The 16,994-nt window shown below is 42.7% G+C and overlaps 1 protein-coding gene and 1 long non-coding RNA gene across 6 annotated transcripts in view; one reads left to right on the top strand and one right to left on the bottom strand.

The window, feature by feature from the left end:
* Positions 1-14,999, top strand: part of mtcl1 (microtubule crosslinking factor 1) — a 41,957-nt gene extending 26,958 nt beyond the window's left edge. For 2 of the 5 annotated variants that reach the window (XM_086073386.1, XM_086073368.1), the window contains 9 exons: positions 864-968; positions 1,675-1,902; positions 2,906-3,019; positions 3,397-3,564; positions 4,483-4,758; positions 5,720-6,025; positions 6,423-6,502; positions 6,761-8,195; positions 13,169-14,999. In XM_086073386.1, coding sequence (XP_085929512.1) covers positions 864-968; positions 1,675-1,902; positions 2,906-3,019; positions 3,397-3,564; positions 4,483-4,758; positions 5,720-6,025; positions 6,423-6,502; positions 6,761-8,195; positions 13,169-13,360 — 2,904 coding nt within the window. In that variant the 3' untranslated portion in view covers positions 13,361-14,999. Of the gene's footprint in view, positions 1-863; positions 969-1,674; positions 1,903-2,905; positions 3,020-3,396; positions 3,565-4,482; positions 4,759-5,719; positions 6,026-6,422; positions 6,503-6,760; positions 8,196-9,876; positions 9,929-13,168 lie in introns of all 5 variants that reach the window. The other 3 variants (XM_086073405.1, XM_086073395.1, XM_086073378.1) reach the window with 3 other exon arrangements.
* LOC147180634 (uncharacterized) lies at positions 695-2,538 on the bottom strand. The gene is made up of 3 exons (XR_015094581.1): positions 2,431-2,538; positions 1,619-1,911; positions 695-959 (listed from the first exon to the last, which is right to left on the bottom strand). It is a non-coding gene; the product is annotated as an uncharacterized LOC147180634 (long non-coding RNA).
* Positions 15,000-16,994: the final 1,995 nt, after the last annotated feature.

The following is a 16,994-nucleotide window of genomic DNA, read 5'->3' as shown; positions in this document are numbered from 1 at the left end:
ACGTGATTAAATGCATTTGTAGAAATGACGGCCTGCCCCACCATAAATGTCTTACCACTAATATACGCCTCATATTATCCAGTTAAGTAAATAACATACGCCTGAGCATAATGTTAAGATATGGTAACCAACCATGTGGTCTTAAAAATATGAATGTACTGTATACATTATATATTTTTTATATTATATATATATTATAAATATATATTTCTGAACATTGGATTACACATCTTATTCCAGTTCCGATAGGTGCACTTTTCCAGACCCACTTCCCACTACCACCACTCACTTTGCTTGCATTCCCGCTTAAAATGATCTAAAAACTTCATGACTTGACTCAACTTTTTTTTTTATCGAAAGTTCAATCACCTTTTCATGATGTGAGTTCACTTTAGATTACAAAAGGTTGAATGTGACGTAACAAATACAGCACATCTGCGTGCACTCCTTCCGTAATCCGAGAGGTTGAGAGGGAACGAGACGGGATTAATGCTGTGCTTGTGTGGCCATTTGACCGACAAACCAGCTCGAAATGTGAAATTCCTCCACCTTAAAACTAAGCAAACACTATCCTTAACTCTCCTGTTACGTCTTTCTTTGGTACACCAAAAAATGTTCATGGATCATTGTGATCCATGTTGGCAGTTGCCACCCTCCCCCCACCCCCCAAAAAAGAGAAAGAAAGACATCCGCACTGTGTGTTAAATTGGGGTAAAACGTTGAAATTAAATGTATTCCAAAAAAAATTATAATTAAAACAGATCAATTTAACCCACAATACAACAGGAGAGTTGAAGGCCTTTCTCAAAATGGTTATGCTTACTCCACATGTCAAATTAACATCTCACTTTTGTTGCGCGCAGCTGCGGGATGCGCCTGCTCTCGACATCCCGCTTCGTCCGGATCATGAACGACGGATGAGAGTCGCGATGGACGAACGGGACGCTCCAGTCGTCTCGCTGCCTCAGGTATGAGCATTTGCAACATGAAAAACAATAATATTATAATTATATATAATTAATATACACACTGACATTAAAGAGTTAAAGGCCCATTTCAAGTCTGTTGCTAACCAAAACAACAACGCGATTAGCGTGCAGTAGACTCTGGGTTGTGGTTGTTCTGCGGGATTGTGTACCTCCACTTTTTTGTTCCGTTACTTATAGTTATTTGTTGTTACCAGTTTGCCTCAGTTTACACACTGGCAATGAAGAGCCCATTTGCACTCAGTTGCTAACCAAAACAGCAGTACTTACGGAGGCTGTCAGACTAGAGTATAAACGCTTTCCTGTGCAGTATCAAGATCATAATCTCATCATGTAGAGCCATTAGCAGTTAGCTATTACCGGTTAGCTTTTAGCAGTTAGCCCTAATCAATTAGCCATTACCGGCACTTTTGTCTTTGGCAACAAGCAGCATTCCAGTTGACTTGTGTGAACGCATCAAAGTGTTTGTGTATGTTTATGTACCACTATAGCTCTCTTTTTCTTTTCTTTTAAACTCCACTTTTACTTAACCTAGTGTAGACTGCTAGCATTTTTTTTTTATAGTTCTGCAAAAAATAGCCCCATCTAAATGACCCATTCCCACATCTGCCCTCAAGTTATAAAATGCTTACCTATATGGTGACATGCGATATTTATTTCATTCGTCTCGGTCTCTTTGTTTTCGCAGGAGGATGAGCTTTCACATCCGGAGCCCCAGCGCCCGTGTCTGGAGCTGCCGGGCCTCCTCCAGGGTCCGGAAGCTTGCTGGGCTCAGGAGCGAGACGCCCTGCAGCAAGAAGTTCGCCTCTTCAGGTGCAACACGGCCATCTTCTACATGAAGCTTAAGTCCATCCTGGCACGGTGGAGGCTCGGAAGCAGGGAGGGTGCGTTGCCCGATGACGGCGCACAGCCTGAGGTGAGCCACCTGGAAATTTATATGGCAGGAAGTGTTGCTGATGGAATTGTGTGTTGTCAGCATATCTTGTGAGACCCTAGATTTAGTAAGCATCTCAATCTGGGGTGGGCAAACTTTTGTGCTCAAGGGTCATATTTGACTTTTTAAACGGGCAAATGAGACTGATCATTTGTAGGTGAGATTTATATTTGATACCTTTACTGTACAGTGTTGCCTTGAGATAGGAGTGACTTGACTTACAAGTTTTTTGAGACTGTCGTTTGTACAGTGAACACAACTCACTTTGGCAAATAGTGAACAATTCTTCAAAAACAAACAAAACATTCTTCAAGATAATCTAATGCTATTTCCCGTTGAACTTTAATGTCACCTTAACATGAAATAAAGATAAATCCACTAAAAACATTTCCATACCTTAGCCTTTAGTCCGATAGCTTAATGCTAACGCTAATTAGCATCTATGTTGCGGTGTTGTAATCCTTCAAACGGATTGAACACAATGTAGAAATTCAATATAGCAGTACTCACGGTCAATTTTCTGTACTCTCTGCTAAGAAAGACTGAGCTGAGAGGCGGTAAGAAGACGTCTCATTGAACAAGTATTTCCGTCCGTCTGTCTTACACTGCTCCCAGGTGGACACACCAGAAAGAGCAGCAAAATGGACATTCAAGAGATGCAGTTTAACAAATACCATTTAGTTCTTTTTTTAAATTATATTTATTTATGTCATTGCTGAATGCTTTAATAAAGTACAATATTATAAATTTATATAATTGTTGTTTTAGAGGAACTGATTAATGCCTTTTTCGTACATTTAAATGGAAATAGATCATTTTGGATATGAGAAACTTGTATCTCAAGGAACCATTGTACTTACTGTCATGTCCTTGCAAAGGAGAGCCATGTTGGTCTGTATAGGCTGCTGGTCCGTATAAACTGTTTTATTTTGCAGGATCATTAGGATGTGAAAAAACAAATTGTGGTTTTTATTCATCCGTGCAGGTGGAGAAATTGGAGGGCGTCTGCGAGCTGGGAGAAATGATGCAGCAGGCGGAGGGTGAGGGTTCTGCTGTTCCATCAGTGTCACCCGATGGGCACCTGCAGTACCAGCAACAGGTAATCAATCCCATAGACTGGACCTTGAACCGAACCAGTGTGGGAAATAAGGACCAAAAATGTGAAATAAATTCTGAATTCGCACAAAAGCAGGACAGGATGGAACAATGTTTTTTTTTTTTTTAACCTGTACTGCCTGTAGAGTTATAACAAGCAAGCAAAAAAAAAAAAAAAAATAGCTCACAGTGTAGTCTAAAGAAATAAAACAAAATTTAGATACTAATTTCAATTATATATTTGATTGAAAAAAGATAGTTTTAATGTTTGTGTGCTTCTTTTTGCACATACAAGACTATTAATAATGTTAAAATAATCCTTCAAAAATTCCATGTACACTATTTTATTTAAAATTATAACTGACACCCAACATTTTGCAGTTTGGGGAGAACCGGCGAATGCTGCAGGCGCTGCGTACCCTGCTTGAGCAGTTTCGAGAGGAGCTCCGTGAGGAAGAGGCACGGCGCTGCCAACTGCAGCAGGCCTACGCCAACGACAAAGCCACCTGGGAGGTGAAATGGGCTGAGATGAAGTGCCAGCTCGCTCAGGTACGTGCAGATGGCCGCTCAGTCGGGCTCGACCTTAAAGGAACCGAATGTGACGAGGCGACAGTGAACATGTTGTCATTAGTGCTGTCAGAGTGTAATTACTGGAATAGCCATTCAGAATAAAGGCATGAAAAAGTAAAATAACTTCAATATTTTGTAACTAATATTTATAATTAAAAAATAATTGACCTTATTTTTATTAGGCTACATTATTGTTTTATTGTGCAGATGGTCATTTATTCAACTCATCTTTATTTGTTCAACATCAAGTAAAAAAATAATCGCACACAAACAACCCTTCTCAGAGATTGTGTGATAACACGCAGCAGTGGGAACCAATTAAGCAGGGAAGGGTTTTCTGCGGGATTTTAGGAGGGCGATTATCCGTCCAGGCTCACTTTTAATCTGCATGGTTTTGCACACTCCGTATCCTTCCACAGAGCCACGCCGAGGTCAACGAGCGCCTGCGTGGGAGCTAATTGACTTAGCTCGCTCAAGTAGCATCGTGCTCTCTGGTGTGCTGGTCTTTATTAACAGTTTCATAGTCAGCGCTCGGAGAGCGACTGAATGCATTCAAATTAATACAGTACAGCGATGCCTTGAGATATGAGTTTACTTTGTTCTGTGACCATGCTCGTAACGCAAAACACTTGACCCATTGAACTGAATGGAAATGGCAAATACATTTATTGAAGCATCCTCCCCAAAAAGAAAAGCAACATTTGTTGTGCTGTTTATTGTAATGGTGAAAAATAGCACACTATAATATTGTACTTTATTATTTATGTATTATACTAATACAGTAATGACATCAGAAAAATCCTGTTCAAGTCGTGCCTGTATTACATGTATCACAATCTGCTGGTAGCCAAACGAGGGCAACAGTTGAGTAGGCCTAATAACCCGCGTGCCGTGCAGGTGGAGGAGGAGGCACGAGGAAGAACGCGAGGTCAGGCCCAGGGTGGCGAAGGCGAAACGTCATCCCGGGACCCCGAGTGGGCCCTGAAGCAGGAGCGTGAGGAGCACCGGCGCATGCTGGCCGAGAGCCACAACACCTCGTTGGACCTCCGCTGGCGGCTGCAGCACGGCGAGAAGCGATGGAGCCGCGAGAGGGCCGAGCTGCTGGAGCATTTCGAGCGGCAGAGGCAGGAGTGGGATGGCGGTACCCGCGAGCTCCACCACAAGATGGAGAGGGTTAGGAGTCATTTAGCTTCTTTTTTTTTTTACTCCTTGTAAATAACATAAAAGTGGACAAATATGTTTACTTAATGCACATATAATTGTATCTTTTAGTTAATTGATACAGTAATTTTATATTTGAAGTTAAGATGCAAGAGGTAATTTTTCTGCCACTATGGGGCATTAGTATTTTATGTTGAATGTTCGTGACAGGAAAAGCATATTTTTAGTTTCAAATTAAGAGTAAAATTAACATAAAAAAATATATTAGGGGTGTCAGGCGATTACATTTTTTAAAATCATGATCAATCTTCAATAGTTAACTCGCGATTAATCGCAAATTTTATATATTTTCTAAATGTACAATAAAATGTACAAGTTTTCATACTCTGAACATAAAAGTGGGAAAAAAATTGTATACTAATAGAAAATTGGCTGCATCTTTTAGTCATTGATACAGTAATTTCATAAAAATTCATAAAATTTAGTTAAAATTAAAAAGATGTACTGTACTGTAAAAAAAATGATTGTGATATTGATTTATGTTGAGGTTGTTTATCTGCCACTAGATGGCATAATTGCATTAGTGACAGCTCAGTGCATTTTTCTTTTCATATTACGAGATATCTAATCTTTAACATGAAGTAATCTTGTAAAATTCTGCACATTTTTTAAATTGTAAAATACAACCCCAGTCTCCACAAATATATGCATTATTATAAAATTTCTTTCTGCTAAATTTTGACGTGGACGTGTCTGCTGCATTGCGACTGGAATTCCCTCAGTACATGCTTTCAAAATAAGAGGTGGTCATTAATCGTGCGTTAAAAAATTATTGCTGTTAAAGGAACTTTTAATTAATTAAAAATTAAAGCACTCATTTTAACCCCTAATATATACATTACAATTGGAACATAAGAGGAAACAAAGTTGCATTATTTCACAAAGGGTTCCAATACTTTTTTCCCCGTGTCAGCTGCAGAGGGAGCTGAACTGCCGGCGAGGCGAAGGCATAGAGGACAGCGGCTCATGCACTGGTGCCCGCTCCCCGCGTTCCCCGCGTTCCCCACGGTCTTCTGCACCCATCTTGGTGCCACCTGTCCGTTCCCTCTCCGACTCAGATGCCATGCTGGCAGACCAAGGAGGGGCTGCCGCCGTGAGGCTGAGAAGCCCGACGGAGAGCCCCTTCCTGGATGCTCTTTCTCTGGATCCCCTCGCCACTCTGGAGGTCCCCCCGCCCTGCAGGCTGGAGAGTGAGAAGAGGTTCCCCTGTATGAAGGAGGTAAAATGTGCAACTTTGAAGATTGTCCTCAATGTTCACTCAATGGCCATAGGCGTGAATATGCCCTGCGATTCATTAGCTAGCAGCCAATTCAGCATGAAGTACACCTTTCATCCCAAGTCAGATTTCCTTAAACAGGGTAAATGTGAATGGTGACGTCTCCTTTTATGTGATGATTCAGAGAAACAGGTCGAAGCAGTAGAAATGAGCTGAATGGGCTCTAACATCCTTCAGGAGTGAATGTTTGTGTCTTTCTAAGTGGCACTCCTATATTTAACAGGTGGCCACTCCAGAATTTGGACTCTGAATGAATCCAGTCAGCCTCCGCAACCCTGAGAAATACAAAGGCCCCTAATAAATGAATGGATGCATAGTTATGACGTTTTTTGTCTTCTAGGCCCTAAATGTGCTTTCCGAGAGAGAAGGAGCTTCGGAGTTGAACCCTGATGAAGAGATGGGTGGCGGTAGTTTGCTCAGGTGAGCTTGCGGCCGCAACATTCACACAAACTGTAAACGGGACGTAACCCCACAACATGATTATAGCACATTTAAAATCCGTGTTAATATAGAAGACCGCGCTAGGGTATGTCAAGGGGTCCAGTACTAGTGTCAAGAAGTTCTTTGAATTGAAAGTTGAAATCCATCTTAAGTGTACAGTATACACGTTGGTGACCTAAATAGAATTATAAGACTATTCTGATGGTTTTGAGTTATTTTTGTGTGTCTTCCATCCAGAGCCAAGTCGGTATGCTCCATGAGCGACTTCCAGCGTCTGATGGACAGCTCACCGTTTCTCCCTGACAAGACGCGCCACGGCGAGGGAGACCAAGATGACGTCACCCCGCCTCTTTCGCCAGATGACCTCAAGTACATCGAGGAGTTCAACAATAAGGGCTGGGACTTCTCGTCGCCCACAGCTGCCGGCCTCGGCCCTGCTCGCGATGCATGGACCGATATAACTTCAGAAACGCGAGGAGTTGAACCGGTCATGGAGTCTTTCCAACCACCCGCCTGGATCCTCACCACCAGCGCCAGCCTGACCACCACCAGCACACTTAACAGTCGGGCAGGTGTGGGAGAAGATGCCTATGGGGTCCACATCCTCCACAGCCCCACCAGACCTGGGCCAGAGACGGAGTCTGACCTCCTTTACGCAAAGGGGACCAAGGTGAGAGGTGACGGGGAGGCGGCCTGTGGGTCAAATGAGGTATTCACCAGCGGAAGGTGGCCTTGTGGCCTTCTGGAAGCCGGGGGATTAAGGACTTCTCCGAACCAGTCCCCCATTTGCCCCACGGTGGGCTACGCTTCCTCACTTGAGCTCCAGCTCTCTCGGAATATGAGCGATGATATGAAAGAGGTGGCTATTTCAGTGAGGAACGCCATCCGCTCCCCACCTGGACCCGTGGTCCGTGACACGGCCTGCCAAACCAACGGCTTCACCACGAGAGGCACTCAGACCACGCAGACCATCAGCGTCGGTCTGCAGACGGACCTGCTGAGGAACCTGACCAGCAGCCCCCACCGCTGCCTCACCCCAAAAGGGGGCGGCACACCCATTTCGTCCCCGTCGCGAAATACCAGGAAGGTCCAGTACTCGCCGGTCATCCAGAGTAAATTTGAGCGGCCCTGCTGCTCACCCAAGTACGGCTCGCCCAAACTTCAGCGCAAGATGTCCTCATCCAACAAGGCGGACATACCCAACACCAGCCGCGCCGCCACCCCTACAACCCCGCAGAAGGGCAACAGTGAGTCGGCGTGGGCGCGCTCCACCACCACGCGGGATAGCCCGGTCCACACCACCATCAACGACGGCCTCTCCAGCCTCTTCAACATCATCGACCACACGCCCGTCGTCTACGACACCATGCAGAAATTCAACAAGTCCCCCAGCCGCTCCCACCCCACACCTCCCACTGACCCCAGCCCTGACCCCAGGAGCGCCAGGGGCCGCTCCCCCAGTCCTGTGCAACTGATAGTTGAGATGCAGGGGGACCGGAACGTTGAAGTGGTGAGCATTCGCCAGGACCTGTCGGCGCCCCCGGGGTACACGCTGGCCGAGAACGCCGCCCGCATCCTCAATAAAAAACTGCAGGATGAGAGGAGGATGCAGGCAGGAGGAGTTGGAAGCAAGATGGCCGACCCTGAGAGAGCACAGCCTGGATGCATGGAGGTAAACACACTTAATATTAATTCTTAACATAGGAATTGGTGTCAAGGAAGTATGTTGACGTGTACAGTGTCTGGGCTGAGAAGCAATCTTTGTATGTCAGAGAGGTGCTAAGATGATCCTGGGTTGGAGTCTTTGCAGCTTGCTTCCTGAAGTGGCCTACATTATAGCTAGCTAGCTAAAATTAGCTTCCCAGGTTTGCGCACCTTGTACAAGAAGTACATACCGGTAATTCTGCTTTCAAAAACCAACCAAATGACACTTTCTTATAAAAAATGCCAAATGTAACATTCAGGCAAGACTTGTCAAGTCATGCAGTTTAAGTCAAGTCAAATGAATACCAATTCAAAGTCAAGTTAAATCTTTCATAATTTTTAGTCCCAAGTCCTAAAATTGACAATTAAAATCAAATTTGAGTCAAGTAACATGGAATCTCATGTATCTTGGATTTAGTTGCGGACTTCAGAAAGTTCAATGAAGCACCCTTAGCTGTTAATAGAAATGTCGTTAATCTTCCTGAGCAGTCCCTCAAGGGTCACAACCAGGGCTGCAGAGGCACAGATTTTTTATTTATTTAAGTCCACTGGCCCACTGGCACATCGGCCCGGCCCAACTTCTGACCACCCCTGCCTAACACATAGTTCTGCCACTGATATTGACTGATGTTGGTTCAGTTTGCTGTCTATATTGGAAATAGGTTAATGGACTAGTTTCTCAAAATTGTGGGCCAGTCAGTCTCTTGGGGTAAAATGGAGGAAAAATAATAACTAAAAAACACTGCATCTGCTCCAAAAGACGCCGGCCCACCGGGCATCTACCCTGTACGCCAGATAGTTAGTCCAGCCCTGGTCACAACAATGATTTCGCACTTTCTCCGAGTTAAATTTGAGTACGTCGATATTCTTCTAGGGTTCTCATGTTTAAGGACCAAGATTTCCATGAGCTTTGCTGGGATTTAAATCTCACTTTATTGGAACGCTAGAATTTCTCCTGACCAAATGAATGTGTCAGCTCAGCCGAGATATAAAAGGGATCATGCTTACAAATGAGCATAACGATTCATCGTAATTAAGGATTAGCCGAAGATTATTTTGGTAAAGTTGCAGATAATCCACTTAACAAGAATCAATCTTCACCAAAGCAAAAAAAAGAAAAGAAAAGTGGGGTAATAATCACGGACACTTCATCATCATGAGTTTTCGACCTTGTGTTTTAAGGCGGGAAATCAGACTTTGCCGATCACACACAAAACAGGAAAAACTAAAATATCGATAGGCATTGAAAATAATCGCTAAGAATTTGTTCTTGTACAACCCTTGCAAAAGAATCAAATGACCCTAAAGTTTACTTTATGGATCCTTAAAAGGGCAGTTCCTACAGTCACAACCCATCCAAGAAACATGAAACAACAATGACCAACAAGAGGAAACAAAATGGGAAGCCTGACGGGTCATCTTTCAGTGCCTCGAGTTTCTTCAATGAAACTGCCAGTTTGTTTATTATCATGCTCTTCCTAACATGACTCTTACAGTGTCACGATTTGCCTTTACCCAACATGGCGGTTGGTCGTACCTCCGCCAGCACTTCCTGTTGTTTATATTCCCAGGTCATCCTCTCCTCTTCCTCCTCAACTTAACCTTTCCTGGTTTGTCTGTCCCGCCCTCTGCTCCCCTCTTTGCTCCAGAAGCACACTGTCATACTAACAACTCCATGGGGACTGTAAAAGTCTCCACGATGTAAGTTCCTCCTTCTCCGAGCCACATGGAACATCACCCGTGTCACTCGTCAACTTGTCTGTCATTTGAACGCATGCTTCACAGGGCCACGGGCAGAATGATGGCAAAGTGTACCATCAGTCCTCCTTTAAAGGACCATGCTGCTGTTTTGCTGCCATACAATATCTAAAAGGGTCTTAATGTGTCCGATAAAGTATAGTAAAGTATAGAGTTTAATTCATTCTGTTGCTGCCCGTTGTGTCTTTGTAAATCCTTAGCGCCTTCTGAAGCTCGATGGGGTAGAGGCCACGGACTTGCGGCGTCCGGGTTTCACACATCAGCAACGTTTCCGGCCACTGCTGACCGCGTTACAACACTCGCAGCACTCTCACCCCTGCGCGCCCCCCCAACCGTGCACTCCTGCTCTCTGAAATGCTTCAGACCACTGGGAAAGACACACTCCACACTCGCACCCGTCGACCGAGGGGCACAAGGGCGGAAGCAGCGCAAGTAACGGGGCGCGGCCCACGCGTCTCAAACCGGAACCAGAAACAAAACTGATGTGTGAAACGCGGAAAGTCCCGCCTCCTCCGTGGCATATACCCAATACAACACACAGCCACTAATTTCAATGAGAAAAAGGTGGTATGGTCCTTTAAAGCTTCATGTGTTTAAAACATTCCAAATGTACTTTGGGGTGTTTATCACACGTTTCATAACAGGTTGTGACGTGCTCTACTTCAACAATTTTTGTTTTTCAATTAACCTCTTTATTTTATTTCCATTTACCCTCACATGTCCTCTTCCAGTTCCGGGCCATGGGCAGTATGTGACATCTTGTTATTTGTCATCATTTAACTCAACACTTAAAGTGGGAAAGTCCATCTTAAGACACATCACAGGCCTTTCGTTATTTTAGAAGAATATTTTTTTATTATTATTTATTATTATATTTATTGGCCAAAAATAATTGGAGGAAAAGGCCCTAAAGGTGTTTTAAAGTGGGTTTGTTTCCCATTGTGGATCACGTTTTTTGGATTCTACTGAATGTTGTTGCATGGTTTGTGCTGTTGTGCGGGTGGGGGTCCAAGCAAACTTCCAAAGTTTTCCCTCCCAGATCAACAAGAACGCACGGAATACTCGGCTATTGTTCTTGTCAGTTGAATACACTGACTTATATACAACTGGACTGTCAATAGAAAAGCCAGAGGGCAGCCATCTTATGTTGCCACTTTTACTGACAACTTTTTGGGGGGCTGAAAGCACTGTTATCAGTACGTGTTTTACGCTAAGATTTCTGTAAGGAGTAATGAGAGCCTCGCAAAGGGCAAACTTCACTGTTTGCGTCGACTATTCAGAGTATATTATCTCAATATTGTGAATTGTGACTCACAGATGTTAGGTTTACATTTCACAGCGATTTTTTCCCCCCTGATCAGCTTTACTTTCACTTGATTGTTGATGGCTCTGACAACATCACGCAGACAAATCTTTGACTAGCACCTCCGGAGATATAGACTTATAAGAGAAAATTAAAACTTTCTCGACATGTAGTGCTTCTTCCAGACCAATTGGTTTAACTGTATATCATACACAGCAACCTTTTTGCCGTAGAGACCAAAAATGTGAAAACACCACGGAGAAATCAGTGTATTCAAGTTAGGTGGCCTTACTGAGTGGCAACGTAAGATGGCCGCTGGTGGCCAGTCATAATTATATAAGTCCATGGTTGGAGACTTGTTAAGGCTTGTTTAGCAAAATATCCCAAGATGCATTTCGTGCTTCTATCACAGAAATATGTATAACGCGTGGGAAGCTAACAAATACTAAGCCCTTCCAATTTCCAAAGAGACGCGTTCTTATGAAGAACATCCTCGAGTACGTTCTTAGGAAGATCATACAAATTCACTAGGGCCTCGTTGTCCCTCACGGGGACATGTCACGGACGCCCATGGGGTTCGCCCCTCTGGCCGAGGGCCCCATGGTCAGCCCCGAGTTTTACACACCACGCCTCAAGCTGAAACTTAAAGGAATTGACGGAAGGGCACCACCAGGAGTGGAGCCTGCGGCTTAATTTGACTCAACACGGGAAACCTCACCCGGCCCGGACACGGACAGGATTGACAGATTGACAGCTCTTTCTCGATTCCGTGGGTGGTGGTGGTGCGTCAAATTTTTTCTAAGTCAGCCAAACTTCAAAATATTTTCAGAGTGCCACCTCCAAGGGAGTTTCGACCAACCCATATCCGCATAAGAGGCACTTCAGGTCGGCCTCCCTGGCCAGATGGCCCCCTCCTCAGCCTGGTTCTCAAATTGTTTCTAAGTCAGCCAAACTTCTAAATATTTTCAGAGTGCCACCTCCAAGGGACGAAGGCGGGCAGGTGCGAGGGTGTCGGGCCGGCGGGCCACGGCGGCGACTCTGGACGCGCGCCGGGCCCTTCCCGCGGATCACCCCAGCTGCGGCGCCCGTCGCGGCTCCGCGGCGGTCAGTCGCGCGGCGGCCTCGCTTCCGGCCGTCCGGGGCCTGTTGTGGGTGTCCGCCGCCGTCGCCGCTCGGTCCCCCGCGGCGGGTCGCCTCGGCCGGCGCCTAGCAGCTGGCTTAGAACTGGTGCGGACCAGGGGAATCCGACTGTTTAATTAAAACAAAGCATTGCGATGGCCCGAGGCGGGTGTTGACGCGATGTGATTTCTGCCCTACCTGGTCAACCTGGAGAAGTCCTCTCTTGTTCCCTCTCAGCAGACTTTGTTCATCGCTTCGGAATGTCATTGGACACCACCTCCATGACTGCTCGACCATCCCCACAGAGGGTTGACGATGTGCTACGCCTCATCTCTCTCTTTCGGTTCCGGCTACGATCCCCTTTTATACATCAGGATCACATCAGCCCTGGAAATTTGTCCTTTTATGAATTCTTTCTCAAGTGACGCATGCGCGTGGGGGATTTCCGTCCTGTTTTAGCACCGCCACCTGGCAGTCGAGAGGGTCTCATAGAACCGTAGTTACATACGTAACTGTCGTTTTCATTTTCAATGCATCTTCAGATATTTTCCTAGTCAAGCATTTACAAGTAACCAACCAATGAACCCTTTGTTTAAGATAAGCTAGCTGACATTAACAACATTCAGGTCTTCCTTGCGTTTTTGGTTTTGGTTTATACGTACCTTCATTTGGTCCAGTACTTGGGCCACGACTGATGACAATTTGCAAGATCACAAGGATGTAAGAACGGACAAGAACACTGGTCTGTTTGTCATCGACAGGACATCCCACGCTCTCCTGTGGCTCCACCCTTGGACTCCTGCTTCCTGCGGCCGGCCCGGCCGGCCAACCGACGCCCCCCCTCGCGCTGGGCCAACCTCTCGCCGCCACCCACCTCGGCATCCGGGAGGAGGTTCACCTTCCCGCCATCGGGGCGGCGCACGGGTGTCCCGGAAGGCGACGCGCCGGTGTGACCCTCATCTTCTACCTCTGACGTCATCCCCTCATTCATTTGCTCCCCAAAATAAAAGTAAGAAGCTCAATGGTCACCTGAGAAACACCAGCTGACCCCTCAGGGGGGGGGGGGGGGTTTAACACAATTTATTGAACTGTACTGTACTGTAATGTAATCATCTAAAAGTATTACAAATGATCACAAATGCATTTTCATATAAGGTGCCTCTTCACACTCAACTTCATCTTTAGTCTAAAAGTATGTGTCTCTAGACTCTACTACCTTTTTATTTTATATATTATGTCCCACTTCCAATTCATGCAAAGTAGTAGTATTATGGCCACACTAAAAAGAAAAAGAAATTACACTACGATAGTAAAGGTCAGAATGTTATGACAGTCAAATCAAAAAAGCAAAAAAAACCTTGTAATCTTGTGAAAATTAAGTCTTTAAGCCAAATAAATAACATGTTATGAAAAAAAGTTGTAAAATATTTAAGATGTTTTTTTGAGGAGTCGTATTTCTTTTTTAAATAAAAAAATCGTAATTTTAGAAAAAGGTTCATCTAAAAATCAAGTTTTTTTCTTGAAAAGTATGACTTGTTTTCCCAAAATGTCAGCGTTTTTTGTCAAAAAAAATACTTTTTGTAAAAATGTATATTATTTTCTTAATTTTTCTTTGAATGTAGTACTTTAATACATTTGTTCATCAAAATGTTTAGTTTTTTCCACATTAGAAAATTGTTTCTAAAAAAAAAAATCCTCTTGGAAAAATCGGACAGAATTTTCTTAGAAAAAGCAATGATTTTTCATAACATTTTCTCATAGGAATTTTTTTTAACTGTCTTTGGAAAAAATACACTTTCTTCATTAAAAAAACATTTTTCACGTACAAATGTCTTTCTCTCCCCCCAAAATCTGTTTTTAAATGATTTTTCTTGTTTTCTTTACATTTGACTTTTCTCTATTTTTCTTTATCTCTCTCTCTTTATCTCTAATATTTTATAGGGCATATTTCCCCCCCCCCCAAAAAGCCTTTTTTTTAATTTTATTTTATGTTTACTTATCCTATTTTCATGAAAAAGTAGTACTGGTTTAGAAAAAAAGATTCTCAAAAAAAGGACGACTGAAAGTTCATCCGACTTTTCTTGCTTTATGTGTGGCCCTAAAAATCCTTGCTAGGACTTTGTTGTGATTTCTCACTCCAAAGTTAGACTGCGTCGATTCCAAAATTGTGCACAAGACTTCCGCTTCTGTGGTGCGAAGCGAAAGACATGATGTCATTTTCCCCCCTCCGGACCCTCAAGGTTTTCATTCCTGTGTATTTTATTTATTTATAAAAACACAGGTGAAGAGAATGACGACTTTATGCATCTGTGCGAGGCAGTTATCCGTCTAATATTTGCATGATGACACTAGCACTTTAGTGCACGTACAAGATGAGCGCTCGTCACTGTTCTATTGAACTGTTTCTTGTGTGCTTTTCTATAGTGGATGACTGCACATGTCAGTGTGTCTTTGTACACTCATCGTATGTCTGAACAGAATGTGTTGGACTTAAACAGAATGTTTTAGATGAAAAATCTATGTGATACAATCTATATAGTCTTATGTAAAGAGTCGATTAATGTCATTAAACATGAATGTGTATTTACAAGATCACAGCCTCTAAGTCTTTCTTTACAAACGTGTGTGTGCGTTTGTGGTTGTGTGTTTGTTAGTTCCCAACACAGGATTTAACGGGAGCAGACACACAGGGGGAATAAGAATAAGAGAAATGTGTCGTCAAAGTCAAATCCTCTTTACATCACGCAACATCAGGGACATTTTATTAGGTACACATGCACACTAATACGGTATGCGATGTATAATACGAGATTAGGATTTAGGTAGGTTAAGCATTAGGACTTTACAATACAATCCAAATGGAAAAATCTGGTTATTCAGGGGGGGGGGGGGTGTAAACAATCTATGACTTTCTTGAAGAAATCAGATATTTTTTATGTGTGTGTAAAAAAAAAAATTCTTCACCCCGACACACCAAAAAAATGATTAAAAACAAAACAATTTGTAGCTTCAAAAACAACAACCTTCAATTAAAAAAAGTTAGTGCTAAAAAATATTTTTTAATCCCCTATTTTAATTAAAATTGGGGAGAGAAAATATATATATATATATATTATATATATATATATATATATATATATATCTTGAATAACTAAAAATAAATAAAGAAATCTGAAGTTCTCCAGAAGTAGCACTTTTTTTTTTGTTCTTTGAAAAAAATCTGATTTCCAAAAAATTGTTAAGAAAAAAACATCTACAGACAATAATTACTTAACATTTTAAAAAATACGTTTCTATTTCTTTGAAATAAAAAAAATACCAAGAAAAGAAAATTATTTTAAAGGGTTAAGATCTAAATTGAGGTAATTTTATTATTTATTATTCCGAAACTAATCTTTTTTTTTTTTTGACAAAACAGGCGGTTCTTTAGGAAAAAAAAAAAGACCGACCCGACCCCACAACAAACCCCTTTAAAAATAAAGTTAGGGTTTAAAAAAAAAGAATGTTTTTTTGTTTTTTTAAAACTAAAATACATTTTTTTTAGAAGGTCTAAAAAGCTTCTGGGTTGTTTCCAGATGAAGGTGTTTTGTTGACAAGCCCTAAAGGTGCAGTACCCGATGCCCCCTTTGCACTCCTAAGTTACCAACATGAATTATTCAGCATGCGCAGTTGCATGCTGGGAGCCACCGCTGGCGCCCAGGGAGGAAGACGACGCCCTGCTCTTCATTTCATCTGCACTGAGAGGAGCCCACGGATTCTGTTCAATAATTCACCATGCGAGCCGCCCCCCTCTGATGCACTCCAAATATGACGCACGCCAATATAAAGGATGCCACCTTCATCATGTGAAGGTCACACTGAAGCATCCATTTAAATAGGACTACTGTGAAGCAAGCAAAGTGAAATAATCAAGTATTTTACCTTGAAAGTTTACAATGCACGAAACAACGCAAATTCTCTTCATGTTTTCGCCCATTTTTTTTTCTTTAGAGGGTAAGTTAAATCAAAAATGCTCTTCACAATAATGTTCTCTGTAGCCCCACTGGTCTAAACACGGCATCCTAATTTAATATTCCATTTGTGGAATATAAATTAAGCTGCAAAATGCACCCGTTTTTATCCATCTCAAGAGGCGGCCATTTTGCTACTTGCTGTCAATTGAAAATGACATCACAGTTGCTCAGGGCTCAGTTGACCACCAATCACAGCACACCTGTTTTCTGGGTTTGGTCATGTGACGTTTGCATGTGACATTTAGATTTCTGATTTATTTATTTTTTAATTCTTTGAAAAACCCAACTTTATGAAAACCATTCGCGTAAAAATAAAATACTTGCACAATGTAAGAGTTTTTGCACAAAAAAAACTTTTCCCCCACTAAAAATACATTATACTTCCAACTGTTGAAATCTTTTTATTCAGAAAAATCTGCCCACCCCTCAAATTAATAAATAATGGAAATGTAAACACTCAGAAAATTCAGAAATTTTTTTCCTCCCAATTTGTAAAAATGTTTTAAAAAAATTTATGCATGTAAAAAGAAAAAAAATTAAAACATAATTTCTCACAATAATCTGTCTTTTCCCT

This window comes from Leptonotus elevatus, chromosome 1, assembly GCF_054856555.1.
Source record: "Leptonotus elevatus isolate MCC_2025b chromosome 1, RoL_Lele_1.0, whole genome shotgun sequence".
Lineage (NCBI taxonomy): Eukaryota > Metazoa > Chordata > Actinopteri > Syngnathiformes > Syngnathidae > Leptonotus > Leptonotus elevatus.
This window is presented reverse-complemented; position numbering and strand designations above follow the sequence as displayed.